Source organism: Fopius arisanus, unplaced genomic scaffold, assembly GCF_000806365.1.
Source record: "Fopius arisanus strain USDA-PBARC FA_bdor unplaced genomic scaffold, ASM80636v1 scaffold00024, whole genome shotgun sequence".
Taxonomy (NCBI): domain Eukaryota; kingdom Metazoa; phylum Arthropoda; class Insecta; order Hymenoptera; family Braconidae; genus Fopius; species Fopius arisanus.
In genome coordinates, this window is record NW_011887763.1 from 531,588 (window position 1) to 547,463 (window position 15,876).

Below are 15,876 nucleotides of genomic sequence, written 5' to 3' on the forward strand. Positions count from 1 at the left end.
TAGGTAGGAAAAATCGAAATTTCCCTCTGCATTTATGGGGAAAATAAAGCCCGCACTGACCCATTTTCTCGATCATGATACCTATTGTTTGAGGAATTGGAAAACAAAATCAATATCCTTGAGCGACAACGATGAATTCTCCTCCTTCGGGCGTTCTAATTAAATAATACACCTAGTGATGTGGTTTGTCGCGATTGGAATGACGTTGAATTGGTGGAGCATCGCATTCTAGACGTTTCACTCCAGGTGCTGAGTTATTTGGAGGGGATCATAATGGTGGATGAGACAATGCCTGCTTAATGAAAGCTCTTCTCCGGAGTCTACATATTCGGATAATGGAGGACGAATTAAATACCAAATTTGTCACCATCGCGAGACTAGTGATTGCACTGTTATTCGAGTTGAGCACTCATTGAAATATCAAAGGCTCAGGGATCCTTCCAATTTTACCGTTTTAATCAGGAGACATTTGATTTGATTTCAATGGGGACTAGTGCGGCTTCATGTAGTCATGTGACATGACTTCATTCCTATCCGCAAATTAATTCCACTCCAGCCTCAGTGAGAGGACTCTCCGCAAATGTCAAATTAAATTTCTTCAATTTTTTTTTTCACCGCACCCTTTTAAAGTTCCTCTCAATCTTTCGTAGTAATTCCTTTAATTAGCAATAATCTTCTTTTCATTTTTTCTTTCAATTTTGATAATGATTTTTCATTTCTGGAGATTGAAATTTTATCGTACAATTCTCGTCAGATTAATGCTGACAGGGTAAAAAGTGTAGGGTATCTCTTACGTGCAATGGAAAAAAATGGTGAAGAGCCTGCAATTATTAAAGCTGGTACTCGCCAGTTCTTGTTCACCGATTTCAACCTGGTGACAGCTATTATCGTTTAACACCCGCCACTTTGCATGTCCGAGTACGCACGGATTGTCATCCCCATCTCCAACAGAAAGTTATCCGACCGCCATTACAATTTCACCTCATTTCTCACTTTCACACCCAAAAATTTTCCACTCCTCGGTATTTTCCCCCCATAACTCCCATCTCCTGATTCCCATCATGATGTCAATCCGTCTCATTATCAACTCATTTGAACTTTGTAATCGATCCACTCGGCTCTGTTTTACCCAAAGCCCAGTTTAATATTCTCCCAACGGGATTATCCCTAATGTTTGCAAATTGTCGCTGAAAAGTTGTGCAGAACTCGTCAAAGTCCTCCTCTCGAGCGATTAAAGTTTCCCCGTCTCCTCCTTCTTTGACCCCTCCTTTTTTAAAACTCCCCCCCGAAAACCTCGAATTTTCCTCCCTTTTTCATTCTAACAGAGCGTTTATGAACTCATTAAATATTTATGAATCATTAAGACTAATTTTTTATCGCCCTTGAAAGTAGACGAGTAAAAACCTTTTGATCGTCTTTATCCCCCCCGAGATGCCATTATTCCGTCAAAAATACACAAAAAAAAAAATGCTGTCAAAGAATTCCCATGGGTATCCCCATAAATTCTCCATTCAGATTTCCAGCGAGTTCTCGAAGAAAAAGTTCAATGTCTATTAATATACCGATGATTTCCGCGGTGGGAGTCAGCCAAAGGGAAAAAAGAAGATGAATAGTGAGACACATGGGCATCATGGTGGAAACGAAACAAGAGAAACAACAATGACACTGAATGAAAAAAGATGAGACAACGTCGGAGTGGAAAAAAAAAATGCGAGAGAGTGAAAAACACAAGCAATCAAGAGGAACTCGTTGTCAGTGGCACGCAGAAGGTACACACCACCGGATAAATCCGTGCAAAGCACGGGGAATATAATTGCGGACAGAGAAGTGACGTTCTACCTAACTTTTTGTCTCATTCCCTCCTACAACCACCCAACGAACGTGTGAGTCCAGGCGGAAAGAAAATCGCTGTCGCGTCGCTTTAATGAAGTGTCGTCCACACGCCATTCTCTTTCTACGTGCTCCAGGAGTAGGGACTCCCGCGGGTGAGGGCCGAGGGCTCAGACAAGCCTCATGTATGCAGCACTGGAGGCAACATGTAGCTGGAAATTACAGCAACTAACAGCGCGTGAAAGTTAGAAAATGAAAAAAAAAAAAAATAGTAAAAGAAATAGTTGACGGCCACCGAATGGCCAGGACCAGTGCAAACTGGAGAAAAACCAGTCGGCGTAATTATGGAGATGGAGTTTGAGAAAAATAGGGGAAAATTTGAGTGTGCGGACGCATCGAAATATGTTACATTACAAAAAGACGATTGATATTCGAGAAACTGACGACAACTCTTGGTATTTATAAATTTATTTACAAATAATAAAAATGGGGACCAGATATTTTTCATCGATTTTATTAAGTTCTAGTCACAGTTAAAATTATACAATATAAAAAAATACATATTTATCAATATTAATAATCATTATTATTATCATTTGATTACCATTTATTGTTTATATTTATTAGTTATGAAGGAAGACGCGATTTTTAATTTCATGAGTCATTATGTGGAGGGATGAAAGAATAAATCTGAAAATACGTCAATGACGCGGCTTCCGCAATTAATGTATAAAATGCATGTAATAAATGAATTTCATACCCCGGTTGCATGAAATACCGTGGATTACTCGGTAGATGAAAAGTCGACAATTCAAATATTTCCACTTCACCTTGCCGAGGCCAATTGTTTAGCGAGTTAAAGTCCCCGAACTTCTCCAAGCATCCACTAATTCTCAAAGAGGAAAATAACTAGCGAGGCGTCAGTGGTGCACGTCAGATCCACGTTCCACACCCCGAAGAGCCATGAAAATGTCCCAATATTAAATTAAACTTGAGAATCTTGAAAATTTAATCCCTGCAACAAGCACACCCACCTCCAGCATTTATCCGAGTTAATTGGAATATTTTGCAAGGCAATTACCCGAGCAAGTAATTCACATTATCAATACGAACTGCTAGTGGATGAACCACTCGGTAGTTGAGTTTGAAGCGATTGGGGTGCATTTACTGCTTCACCGTGAAAAGGATAAATCGCACGTGTGATCGTAAAAAGGAGAGGAAGTCTTCTCCGTCTGAAATTTCATACACGACCCTTCGGAGTCTATCAGATACCCGATAATAGGGTGAATCGACACACTGGGCTTTAGTTTATACAGTAAACTTTACGAGTACGGTGGCAATGTTAAGAGACTTCTTTTCCGAGACTCTAAATTATTTTCAATCACAATAGAATATTTCCACTTCAAAAGGATGGGAAGAATAACATGAAATTTTATCTCATCGCGGCTGTCGATGGGTCTACACTAGTTTCACCGAGTCGATTGATTGCACGTGACAATAAAGAGGAGAATCTCCTTGTATATTGTGGATATGACGTCTGGGTGTAACGTCGGTCTGTTAACGAGTTGCCTCCTGTATAAATTTCAGATGCAAATCGCGGGGTGACGCGTCTTATCGGATCCCGTTGACAAAATCCCACAACCAACTCTCCCATCGCACAATCTGTACACTGAATTCACCAACTGTCAATATATATTCCTACCACTTCTCTGGGGTTCCCTAGAAAACCAATTCAATGGGGAGTCCTTATTTTTGGTTTCATGATTGCGTGTCGATCACTGGAAACGCGGGGGATCAAGTTATTTATATGAATCCTATTCCGGTGGTGGAGAGCATTCCATTTTATTTATTCTCATCGCATCTTCCTGTTCCTGTCGTTTCTCGTCAGCTCTAAGATACATTTTTAATTGGATTATCTTTATCCTTGGATATTAATTATCTATTGATAAGTACCACCCACACCTGGGGCGATACTTTTAAATTTATCGTTCGATCATCCACCGATTTCGATGGATTTTTATGTAAATCGAATACACGTCGTGTCTCATTTTTTATAGTCTCCAGTGTCAAAACTTTTTTAATAAAACCCGGGAAAATACAATTTTAATGTCAGTAAAATCTCGTTAGCCTGAAGTTTGTCTTACAATATAATTATTGAGAGCTTTACGCAACATCGGTCGGTAGTTGATGTCGATCGTTAAAGTAAAGGACGTTAAACGTAGAAAGTAAACCTCAAGTGGATAGTGAAATGAAATGAGATACCAAACTGACGAACAGCAGAGATGGAGGGAGTGGGACTTTAGTTTTCCACTTAAGGGATAGACTTACTAAGCCGTGCGAGTAGCTTCCGGGTAACACTTTGAGAAACATGTAAATCGGTATTAAACTCGGAAACCCAAGACGAGACATTTTCATCAAGGATGAGAAACTTTCTCTGATTTACTCTTGCCAACTCATTTCAATTTATTTTCCTCTTCATTCAGCTCGGTATTCTTATCAACAATTCCAGCTCGCCAATTAGTTCTTTCAAATTTCCTCAACATTTGGCTATTTACTGTTTATCCAGAAATATTTCCCACTCATCACTTGAACATTTTTTATAGTGCGAATATAAAGTTGACTATTGAATTGGAAAATCAATGGATACTGCAAAAGTTTCGGATTTATTTTCGTCAACTCATTGGAGTTCAGTTCACTATTCACTCGGATGGATATTGTTATCAACAATCGCATCACTTTAGAATTGGATAGCTCAATATATATGTGTCAATCAGTCTCACGTCTCCTCATGAAGAATGTTTTTCATTCTCTGGCTATTTTTTTTTTTGGGTTGGGGGTGTTTTTTTTTTCACTGGTGCACGTTATTTACTTTTCACGAGTTTATAGCAAATGCCAGGATGCCGAGAGGTCGCTCGACCCCCTAGCGTATCTAACTCCGTCGTGTACAAACACTGGTGCACACAACTGGAGAGAAAAGATTGCCACGGGTAATTTTGTTGAGGAAAAATCACCAGGAATTTCTCATTCCTCCTCGAGAAACTCCAACGGGTTTTTGATGGTGAGTTCATGATACTCGTGAGTTAGGTATTGCTTCAGAGTTTCACACTCGAGAAATAGCAGAAGGAATTGGGAATTTCTGAAGGATTTTTATGAGGAGCGAATCGACTGATTCGTTAACATCAGGATTATTCTTCTAGCAATAATTTTGAATGATTCGTTTATAAAAATACATCTGCCCCACCCCATCACTCCGCAATATTCAATATTGCCGTTAATATTTTCTCGCCTTCCGCTGTCATCTCATCAGCTGTAGCCCATCGACAAAGGGCTCGTAAATCAATTACGGAGAACCCTTGGCTCGAGGAAAAATGCCACGTACTCTTCACCAACTTTCGGGTCCTAACTCGATCAGCAAACTCACGCGAATCGAACTCATCTCCGCACTCTTTCCTGAATTTTCTCTCCTGTGGGACCGAAGAGATCCGGAAAAAAAAAACATCGCACAAATAGATCAACTGAGTTTCGGGAATTAACGGAGAGCAAGGGCAAATTGGAATTTGTCAGAGTCCTAGAGAGACCCGGAGGATTTACATCAAACGCACAAAGGACTAGATATCCACGGCTAAAGAATCTATCAGGCTTTAGACAAAATCATTTTTTTTTGCGTAATATTTGAAAATAAATTCTCTTTGTTGAAAATCCGGGTGTAACTCAAAGTCTCACCGTTTTAAATAAAATATCTTTTGAATTATTACATTATTTTGTTGTTAAAAAAGAATCTCACCAAAAAATGATTCGATCAATTCCTTTTTTCTTTTCCTATAGTTCCTTCTCCAGATCGAGATGAATTAGAAATTTATAGTGAATATATTTAATTTAATGTCTGAAATGCAAGTAGAGAAAAAAAATGCGTTTCAATGTGAAATCTGCCTCCATGCCTTTGTAAAAAAATCGGAAGAGATGCGGTAAAGGTACTCGAACAAGTATCAACGCCAGCTGAGCACGTTTTCCAACTACAAGGATAATATACCGGTTCAAGTGAGTGTACTGTCGCGGTAGATTTGAATATGATTGATCGAGTGTAAGCCAGGCTCTGACGTGAATAGCAAAACACGAGACCCACTGAAGGAGGCAACTATGGCTCGGGTTGAGCTAAACTGCTTGCTCCAAGCGTCTGTTTAACTATAATAAAATCGTTCATTGTGAATGACATTGACATGCAGCAGAAGCATCACCATTACGAAGATATTCCCAAGGATTATTTTCACCATCTCCGAGCTAAGTAATCACGAGAAAAAAAAAATGACAAGCAAACTTGTTCTCACAAGACAAGAAAACTGCACTTCAACTGCACCGAGCAAACTCGATTCATTACTTTCTTTGAGTAACAATTGTATTCAATTTGCGAGTGAATTTATCCCGCTCAATGATATCTGGGTCAAGCTGCACCTATCCCAAGGCTCTATGAATCCAACGAGAAAATGAAATACAGAAATACAGAAATATCCCAGCCAATTTGCTTTTTTTATCGAAATAAAAATAATTTTCAACGAAAAAAATTAGCTATTGCACTATTCATCTTTCATACACATGAAAGAACTTGAACATAGAGTACCATAATTACCCCACCTAATTTCATCATCCTCAGGACTTCCCTATCAGCCCCAACGACGGCTTATTCCACGGATATTTTCCCCTTACCATAGAAATAGATTCTCTCAAGTCTCTCATCATCCTCAATTTCTCTGGTAATTTATAGCATTATAGTGGCTTCAATTTCTCCTGAAAAACGCACTTATCGCACCGCCCAATCAGGTGAGAGGGTGATATCTCGCTTATAAAATCCCAGCCCTCATAAAATCACTGAATACGAATGGAGTGAACAACAGCAACAAAAATTGTTGCAATAACGATGAACCGCCCGTATAACCGATCAGAAGATCGGATGACCCGCATATATCAATGCAGTGACAAATCATCCGTGAAATTCGTGTTCATCACCGAGTTTAACTGGAGACAGTTAAATTCAAAGTATCTACCGATATATCATGTGCCATCAAAAGAATTCACGTCAAGTGATCAAGCAGTTGAGACTGCAATAAAGCGGTATTACTGAGAAATTACTTTGCCAAGAGAGGTACGACAGTTTTATGCAGCGTAATGGGTTTAAAAAAATAGAGAAGACATGGGAGAAATAAGAAGAACGAGTTGGAGACGAGCGACAAGATGATCGCGGGAGGATGGGAGACGCTGAAAATAGTCGTTAAAAGAGAGGTACTATAAAGTGAAAGAAGAAGTAGACGATGCGCTCGGGAGCGTTGAAAAGGATGGCTAACGGAATAAGAAGAAACCGGTGGAGTGATGTATATGCGTTTTCCAGTCTTGTGAGAGAAAAACCTTATGCTTTCTTTCTTTTTTGCTATCCTCTTTTCACCTCGAACACCCGAGGAACTCGCGAGTCGCGTTCTTCGAGCACTTGGCGTTTTTGTTCTCGTTGCAAGAGTTAATCCCTGGCACCGTCAAGTTTTCCAGAAAACTGCCGCGGAAACTACTGGCTGTGCTTATAAGGCTTTCCCTGGTTCGATACTACAGGTGGAGGGTATGGGGGGAGGAATGGGCTGAGGGATCTGTGGAAACCTGCCGCCTGGGAGTAAGTAGTGAAAAGAGGTGGAGAAAATAAACTGCAAGGTATAATACAAACCCCGAGGTACAAGTATCGGGTATACTTGGCTCAAGGTGAGTTATGGAGTCCACACTGCGCAGATCTGGCTTTAATTAAACTTATATTTCAATTTCGACGAGTCACGGGGAATTTAGATGGTGTAACCCCAGTGGTAGTTGATGTAAAGTTGGTTGAGGGGCACTGAAATGGTTTTATGGTGTGGACTCCGCGGAGTAAGGGGAAAGTACTCAAATAAGGGGTTATGGGGGCATGCACGTTTTTACGGTCTTCGGGGTATCAATTCTCCAGATTTACCGGTAGTGATTTCACTTCTTTTTTTTTTTTTTAATATGTTTTGATGCTTTATTGTAGGATCAGGACTCGGAGTTTTAGGTTCACTGTACGGAGCACTTTACCCGCAAAAATGCATTTGATAAATAAAATATATAACAATACAATATATTTGATATATTGATATATTGTTCATGATATGGAGGGCAATTGGGTAAAAAAAAATTGTAATCGGAATATTTTTTGAAAATTTTTTAAAAATTTCTGGAAAAGTTTTCAGAAAATTTTTTTTATGAAACAAAATAAAATTGAACAATTTTTCAACAATTTGAATAGGAAATTTTTTTTTATAATTTAGATGGCGTATTTTTTTGAGAATATGGAAAATCAAAAAAGTAAGAAAACAACAGTATAATTAAAAGAAAAATTATATTCGCAAAAATTTCTAGAAAATTATAAAAAGAATTTTCCGAAATAAATTTTTGAAAAATTTTTCAAAATGTTTCCCAAAAAAACAATTGTCTTGTCTCCCAATTTTTTTTTGTTTCAAAAAAAAATTTTCTGACCAGTTTTCCAGTTTTTTTTTGAAAATTTGAAAAAAATATTCCGTTGACATTTTTTTTTACCCGGGCAGTTAATAAAATTCATTTTTTTAATGAATAATGATAATAAATTTTCCGATTCTTCTGAATATATTTCACTTATTCAAAAAATTTTTAATTAATATTAAAATTGATTTACGATGGGTTAATTAGGGAGTATAATTGATCAATCAAGTGCAGTCGGTACCGATATGAAACATCATCGCCCCTATAATATGTTTTCGAGTAAAGATTGCACTGGAATTGTTAATATGACGGGAGATCCAGAAGCACCGCAGCTTTACGTCAATATTTGAATGCTCATTTCTCCTCTAATAATGGACGCCTGCTCTATTGCATCATATTGTGTTTAATCACGTAATTAACCCGTGTAAACGCGATTAAAATTTACATCCAAGTCGAACTGCAATACACGAGTGAAGTGTTTTTGTTAATATCCATCAAATTCGGCTCTGCTCTACCCAGCGCCTCGCAATTCAACCCTCATGGCGATGAATTGTATTACATTAAAATCTTTGTTGGACGTGAATCTTCATTAAAACCCAGCTATTACAGTGAAATTTCATTAAATTTCCATTTAAACCAGCCGCAATATTCTCATTTCGCGGATATTATCTTGGGGTAGATATGAGATGGGGAGAATTTCATTCAGACTACTCGAGATGACAAATCGAATTCAAAATGGAGGACACTCAATATCTCTGCCAATTGATGATTTCCATTATTAATCAATTAACCGGCAATTATTACCCAGCTGTGGTAATTATTTCGGTAACATTACCGTAAATGAGTAATTATTACCAAATACTCAGTTCTGATCGGATGAAGAAAAAATGTTTAACTGAATACATGAGGGCTCTGATTGGTGCAACAAAGGTACCCCAAAATTGAGAGACCACTTGGTTATCTCTGACCCGATGTTATCATAAACAGCAACAACGCTTGGCATTTCACCAATGCGATCGATAATGGGTACTTACACTGAACATCAAGGAGTATGCTTGCATTCAACGGCATTGTCAATGTGACATGGCGTGCCGTACATATAATCGTTGCATTGTGATGTCCCCTCAGTACCTTGAGATGTGCACCACTGTGACCAGCTCGTGCTGATGGTACAACAGTGAGATTGTCCGGTGGCTGTTCGGGTCCATCAAGTGTTGTTTGAGAGAGTGTCATACCCCAGGACAAGATTGAAGGTGGATTGCCACCCTCAGCAGCGCATTCCAGTGTCAGGTCTGAGCCCTCCTTCACGGGTACAAACTGATTTCCTGGGTCCAAACGTCGGCTATCTATCAGAAGATAAGTCCCCCGTGGCGCCTCTGAAACACGAATGGCTCGTAAAGTTTCCTGGGGGGCTGTTGTGGTATATGTACGAGACTAAATTGCTCTATCGTATTTTATTGTTTCACCTTAAGGGTGAGGGAAATTCTTCAGGAATAAATCAGAGATTGGGGATAATTTATCCTCGCCGCTGGACAATACCGAAATATCCATCTTAAATCACCTCTTCGCCTGCGTTGGGACACGTACACGTGCCCACAGAATAAACAGGAAAGTAAATTCTCTCTGATGAAATATTTCAAAGTAAATGGAAAATTAATAACATTTCAGACAGCTCAAACCCGTATTCAATTATGCAGATGATTTTCGTGGAAGTAAATCATAGATGGAAACTTGAAAAGAAAGGGTTAACAATTGTATAATTGTATGTTAGTGGAAAATTAAATTTAACAAATGGTAAATAGGAGACTTGGTGATACCATATCCCGACTATAAAGTTACAACCAAATATCCATTTTAAATCAAGATATCTCACAGAGAATGATGCACACATGTTGAGAATAAACACAACATTAAATTCACCGTGCAGAACCGCTCTCCGCAGCATGAAAAAAAAAAGTGCTTTGAAGCGCTTTCCCTTGAAAGCCACTCAACATTAATTTCACGAGTATGTACTCATGAGAACCGAGAGTTGAAATGTTATTTAGCCTTGTAGAAATATATACAGACTCTCCAATAATTGGTTAGTTGGGAAACACTGTCTCCGGGGGATCCCCGTGTCGTTTATATAAAGGTTTACCTCTGAACCCGAGCACGTGTGGGGAAATGTAAACTAAACGACGGCATATTCCCTAGTGGCTTAAAATTTCAAACTTGAATCAAACGTGATACCGAGAATCATCCATGAGCCATGATCCCTTTAGCTAGATCGTAATCAACGATTTATCGTATTACCGCAGTCCTTTGATAAAATAAAATTCACAGAACGATATACCAATGCCCCGGAAACAAGTGTAGAAAAATATTTAACCGATAATTATTTACAAAAAATCCAAAGAATTTTCTCCGAATCCAAATTTAATTTCGTACAATTCGTCTAAAATTTTCAATTAATAATTATTTATAATTAATTGGGTACAGAGAGGAAGGGGAGGGTAATATATCGGAGGAATATTTATAGGAGTATTTTTAAATTGTCCCCGGAAAAATTCGTATTGTCTCCAAGTCACGCCTGAATACCTATGAAATCGCGGAGGGATGAAAGTTAAACGTGTACACGTCGGAGTTTCACCAGCCGGTGCCACGAATTATTTAACGTTCAACGAGCCGGACTCGAGGTACCCCTGCAATGTCGAAGCCGTTGTCCTGGGGAAAGAAAGCTACCATCACCACCAACACCATCAGCCAGGGTGTAACGACACTCCTGGTGTCATCCCAAGAACCCTACATCCCATCTACTCCCGATATCACCACCGGTCCGAAGAAAACCCGGGGAAATGTCACGGTTTCTCGGGGAGGAAAAAAAAAAGTACAATCCGGACAGTCTGGACGAGTGTACACCAGGTGTTAATACGAACACATAACGTCTACTGTTCTCGACCCTAACACTGGTGCTTGCCAACGCCTCTTCGAAGCACATTTGGCGCACGTGGTGCATCGTTTCGTCCTCCTCTATCCCTCGTTTGAGTCCTCTTTCTTCCCTTCCAAAACTTGTCCCTCCAGTACCCGAGGTACTTTGTAAAATTTCACAATATCCGGAGGTGGGTGTTGAGAATTGGGGATGAGCCTGGAACACGATGCGGTTTTTGACAGTTTCTCCATTTCAATTTCTCACCGAATGAAAAACTTGCGCTGTTAAAATAAAAATGGTATTACAGAAAAATATGTATTGAAACTAGTAAATAAAAAAAAATAAATTCAGAGAATTGAATTTGTTTTTCATTCATTAAAACCAAAATTATTAGAAATTTCCGAGAATTTAAAAAGTTCTTTTTCATACCGCGAAAGTTTTTCCCCTGTATTTCCTCCACTTGATATTAGATTTTTATTCTGCGACATACCGGTAGAATTATTTCTCCTATTTGCCCCGAGTTTTATTGAATCCTTTGTGAGAAATGCTATGAACTATTCCCGACTTTTTTATCTTTAAAAGCCGACATTAAATATTTGCCGGTGAAACGGCGTTCAAATTCTCATTCCGTTGAATTTTTCGTTGGTGTTTAGACACTCCTTGTAGGTGAAAATTTATAACGAAAATTGGTTCGTTGCGGGTGGAGAAAGAGGTGGTTATTTAAAAAAGGATAAAAAAATAATGGAAGTACATGTTTGTTCACAATTCATATATGCGAAGAGTCACCGGGTAGCGCGTGAGCAACTGGGCCATGCAAATATGTATGCGGCAATATGTGCAACCGCGCACCGACTATCCTTCCTCAACATTCTTGTAACTCGCCGAGCGAAATGTTAAATATTCAAGAGGAAGTCCCCACAGTACGAGTGAGAGAAGATTCCATACACAAAAGCCAAATGTCCCTCTCATCCCGGTTATTTCCATTCCCTCTCTTATTTCCGTGTATTTTTTATATCACCGGTTGCGACAAGATACCGAGACCAGATGTAGGCCACACACGCCTTATCACTAAAAATTACGATTTCTCCGATAAACCAGTAATTAATGACCATTAAATTCCATAAAGAAGATTCAGTGAAATTTCCTCGAATGAATATCGATATAAAAAATCCCCTAGAATGTACCGGAACTACTCGAAAATGTTTGACATTACACACGAGAAATCCGGCGTCCAGGTCCAAAAGGTATTATCGATTTTCCAATTAGGAACAGCTGTTGCCCTTGAACGTAGAAATTCTGTAGTCCATCCAAGTTATGAGTACGATAAGACTTTTCCGATATCAATTCAATCGGTAAATTTTCTTCTATTCCTCGGGATTGTTTAGAATTCCTAAAGCTGTAATTCTCTAAAAAATATTCCCTTAAAGAAGAATTTAATATAGGGTTGCTATGGAAATTTTCCATTCCAACAATTTCCCCCCGAAATTCCTAAGCAATCAGGAATGAAGAGGGTGCAATCCCTCGCAATCAATACCCCCTACATTTCATTGGCTCTTCAGTATAAATAAGTACCCGTCGTCCATGAATCTTCCGAAATAGCAGTAATACATGTGCTAATCCAATCAGGGCCACTATTTCTCCCTAGACAGCGACCAACATCTCCCGCGATAATGACCCGAGTGTTCACCATAGGGGAAAAGAGCAATAAATAGACAAGATCCTTGATTCAGCTGGAGCAATGGACCCACTGGATTCTCCCATATCCCAGACACGCATGAGCGCGTTCAATCGACTTTACTCGCAAAATGCTGTTTCTGGCCCGGAAAGATTAGCTTTCACCGGTTTCTCTCCTCTCCGTACTTTCTCTCCACAATTCGGAGGTATAAAATCCACACGCCATCACATTCCACGGGCTTTTTTTTTTCCATCTCCTATCTTTTTTATCGGTTCTTCTTTTTATCCCCAACTAACTCCTCTTACAACTCCCCATCCCTCACCACCACCATCGGCACAAATTCACCCCTGGTCTATTCCGCTACAACCCGAGGCCCTGGAATCGTTCCACGGGGGCACATCCATTAATCCATGCTGACGGAACACTTTCCGTATATTACGCCGTCAACGTTTATCTCGAGAAACCGAACATACGGGAGCTCGTTTTCTTCGACGAGGTATCGGAAGCCGCGGAAACGATTCACTTCAGAGGCTCACTCTCTCCCACACCGTTTTTCCCACCCACCATTTCCACCCAGTGGGTGGTGGGTGGAGGGCACTGCCTTTTTCCATCGAGAAAACGTGCAAAACGTTTTACCCCAGTGGTAGAGCCACTCACCCATATCGCTCCCGTCTGAATCACACCTTCTCCAGCCACTTCCGGTGAGTGCAAGTTATACACGTCTGGATAGTTCCCTTTTTTTTTTATTTCCCAAGGATTTTCCTAGATAAACATGGGATAGCCCTGTTCAGGGTAAAAGCGCGTGGTATAAATGACCGATAGTAAAAATAAAAATTGAAAAGCTGCGAAAAGCTTCGAACAGCTGCGATTACAGTGACCACAGGTTCTGGAGGTCTTCTGCCTCCATTCAATCAGGCCCCATTATCAATCAATTGTCAAAAAAATAAATAGACATTTGGAGATTGCACTGTCCATCATAACCAAAATCCATTCTCAATCAACAATACGTGCATTATGAGGGAGCCATTGAATAGAGTCGAATACATTTGTCCAATCCCTCCATTCACTGTCCACTCTTACAAATTAACTCTTTGCATGTGGATAATGGCTTAATGAGTCGAACGCACTCAACGTGATTGCCCTCCCCCTCGAAATGTTGCCGCAGTGTCATACCGATAATCGTCTGTCAAGTAAATGAAGTCACGGTGACTCAATCTCGAGAGATTTATATCGTCTATCTATTTATCATGGGGCGTAACTTTGCACGACTCGAGTTGGCTAAGGACAGACTGATAATGTACGAGACAGCATCGAATATTTCAGCTCTCCCCTTTTCGAATTACGACTGAGTCCCCAGGATTTTCTTTTTAAATGCAAATGTTTGCTTAGCGAGTGCAGGGAAAACGTTTAATTCTAATTTCGTTTAAGCCAAGTTGACGAAAACGAATTGCGATGGGTGCATTCGCGTTGAGTAAATTGTTTTTGTTCAATTATTTTAATTGGAAGTATTTTTACATGAATTCCGTGACGTCCCCAAGATCTGAATGTTCACTTACATTATTTAGGGCATTCCGCATTAGCACCTGTGGCGCATTCCTTTTATCACCGATTCGCGATAATGGAGTGATAAAATGATGAGAGTAGAGAAATAAAAGTAGAAATATAGGCTGAAGTGGTGTGCATTAACAGTTCGCTCATCCATCCACTTTTGAATGATCCGAAAGGCGTTTTCCGTTCTCGTTTATTTTTTTTTTGTTCCTGTGGAATTAATTCGAACGAGTGATTTTCTGTGTCACACTTCTGTCCCATTAGCCTCCAATGAAATGTAGGATGAAGAATAAATAGAAGCACTCTCGTGGCGGCCATTTTGGAGACACATCAGTCTGAGCAAACTCAATAGACCGGGGTAAAAGTTGGTGAGAGCTCACGTGATCGGATGGACGGATGTTGCGTGAGCTCTTGTCTGGACCATTGAAGAATCTTGGATATAGGAGTGTCGTAAAGTGGTGAGTGCTCTCTGTTGAAATGACAGGCAGACAAGGATCGCAAGCTCACCATTCACTTGACCGCTCCCTACCGAGAGCGTTAAAAATTTGTGAAAATTGAAAAATTTTTTATAATCCAAAACACCGAATATTTCATTAACCAGCGCTGATACACGGAGAGAAATATTTAGGAAAAATTACGGAACTTTCAGTTCACTTACCGATTACGGAGTTCATTCGAAAAATTTAAATGACGGTATCGTTATTTTTGACCGATTATTCAGATAAAAATTACGGAACACCGCGGAAAATTTCCGTGACTTTAGATAAAAATTACGTGACAGTTCCGTAAAATTTTCGACAACCCCATTTCGCTCCAGAATTACGGAAAATACACGTAATTTTTATTGAATATTTCTCTCAGTGTAGAAATAAAAATCCAATGAATTTCTTTCCCACGAAAATTGGATAATAAAAGATTTTTCTCGTGAAAATCGTCAGATTATTGAATTTTCCCACAAAATTTCATGTTCAACAGAAATTTTCCGCTCTATTGGACATGCAAAAACTAAAAATAAAACGTCGAAAAATGAGAGGAAAAATGACTGAACAATAACTCGAAAGTGATACTGCACCAAAGTGCTCCACCCAAATTGAATTAAACTCCATAAAATCCATTGAAACCTCAAATAAAACCGGAAACGCAAATTTACCATTGAATATTGTTGGTGCATAAAAACAAGGGGGAAAAAAAAAACTCCCCATCGGTTTGAAATTAATGGAGCGATGAATCAGCCAAATGGATCATTTAATTGATCGTAAGAGAATCCGCCAGAAGCAGTAGTACGTATGACTGATTTATCAAACATGATTGTTCAGCCCTCATACCTTAGGTTTATCCCAGCAAACACGATGTAGCACTGTTAATTACAGGTCGAAGATCTCGATAATGAATGGTCAGTTGATGGCCAATGACC

The 15,876-nt window shown here is 39.4% G+C and overlaps 1 protein-coding gene across 1 annotated transcript in view; it reads right to left on the minus strand.

The window, feature by feature from the left end:
- Positions 1-15,876, minus strand: part of tei (teiresias) — a 108,100-nt gene that overhangs the window by 32,902 nt on the left and 59,322 nt on the right. Inside the window, exon 5 of the mRNA XM_011301620.1 lies at positions 9,366-9,707. Coding sequence (XP_011299922.1) covers positions 9,366-9,707 — 342 coding nt within the window. The remainder of the gene's footprint in view (positions 1-9,365; positions 9,708-15,876) is intronic.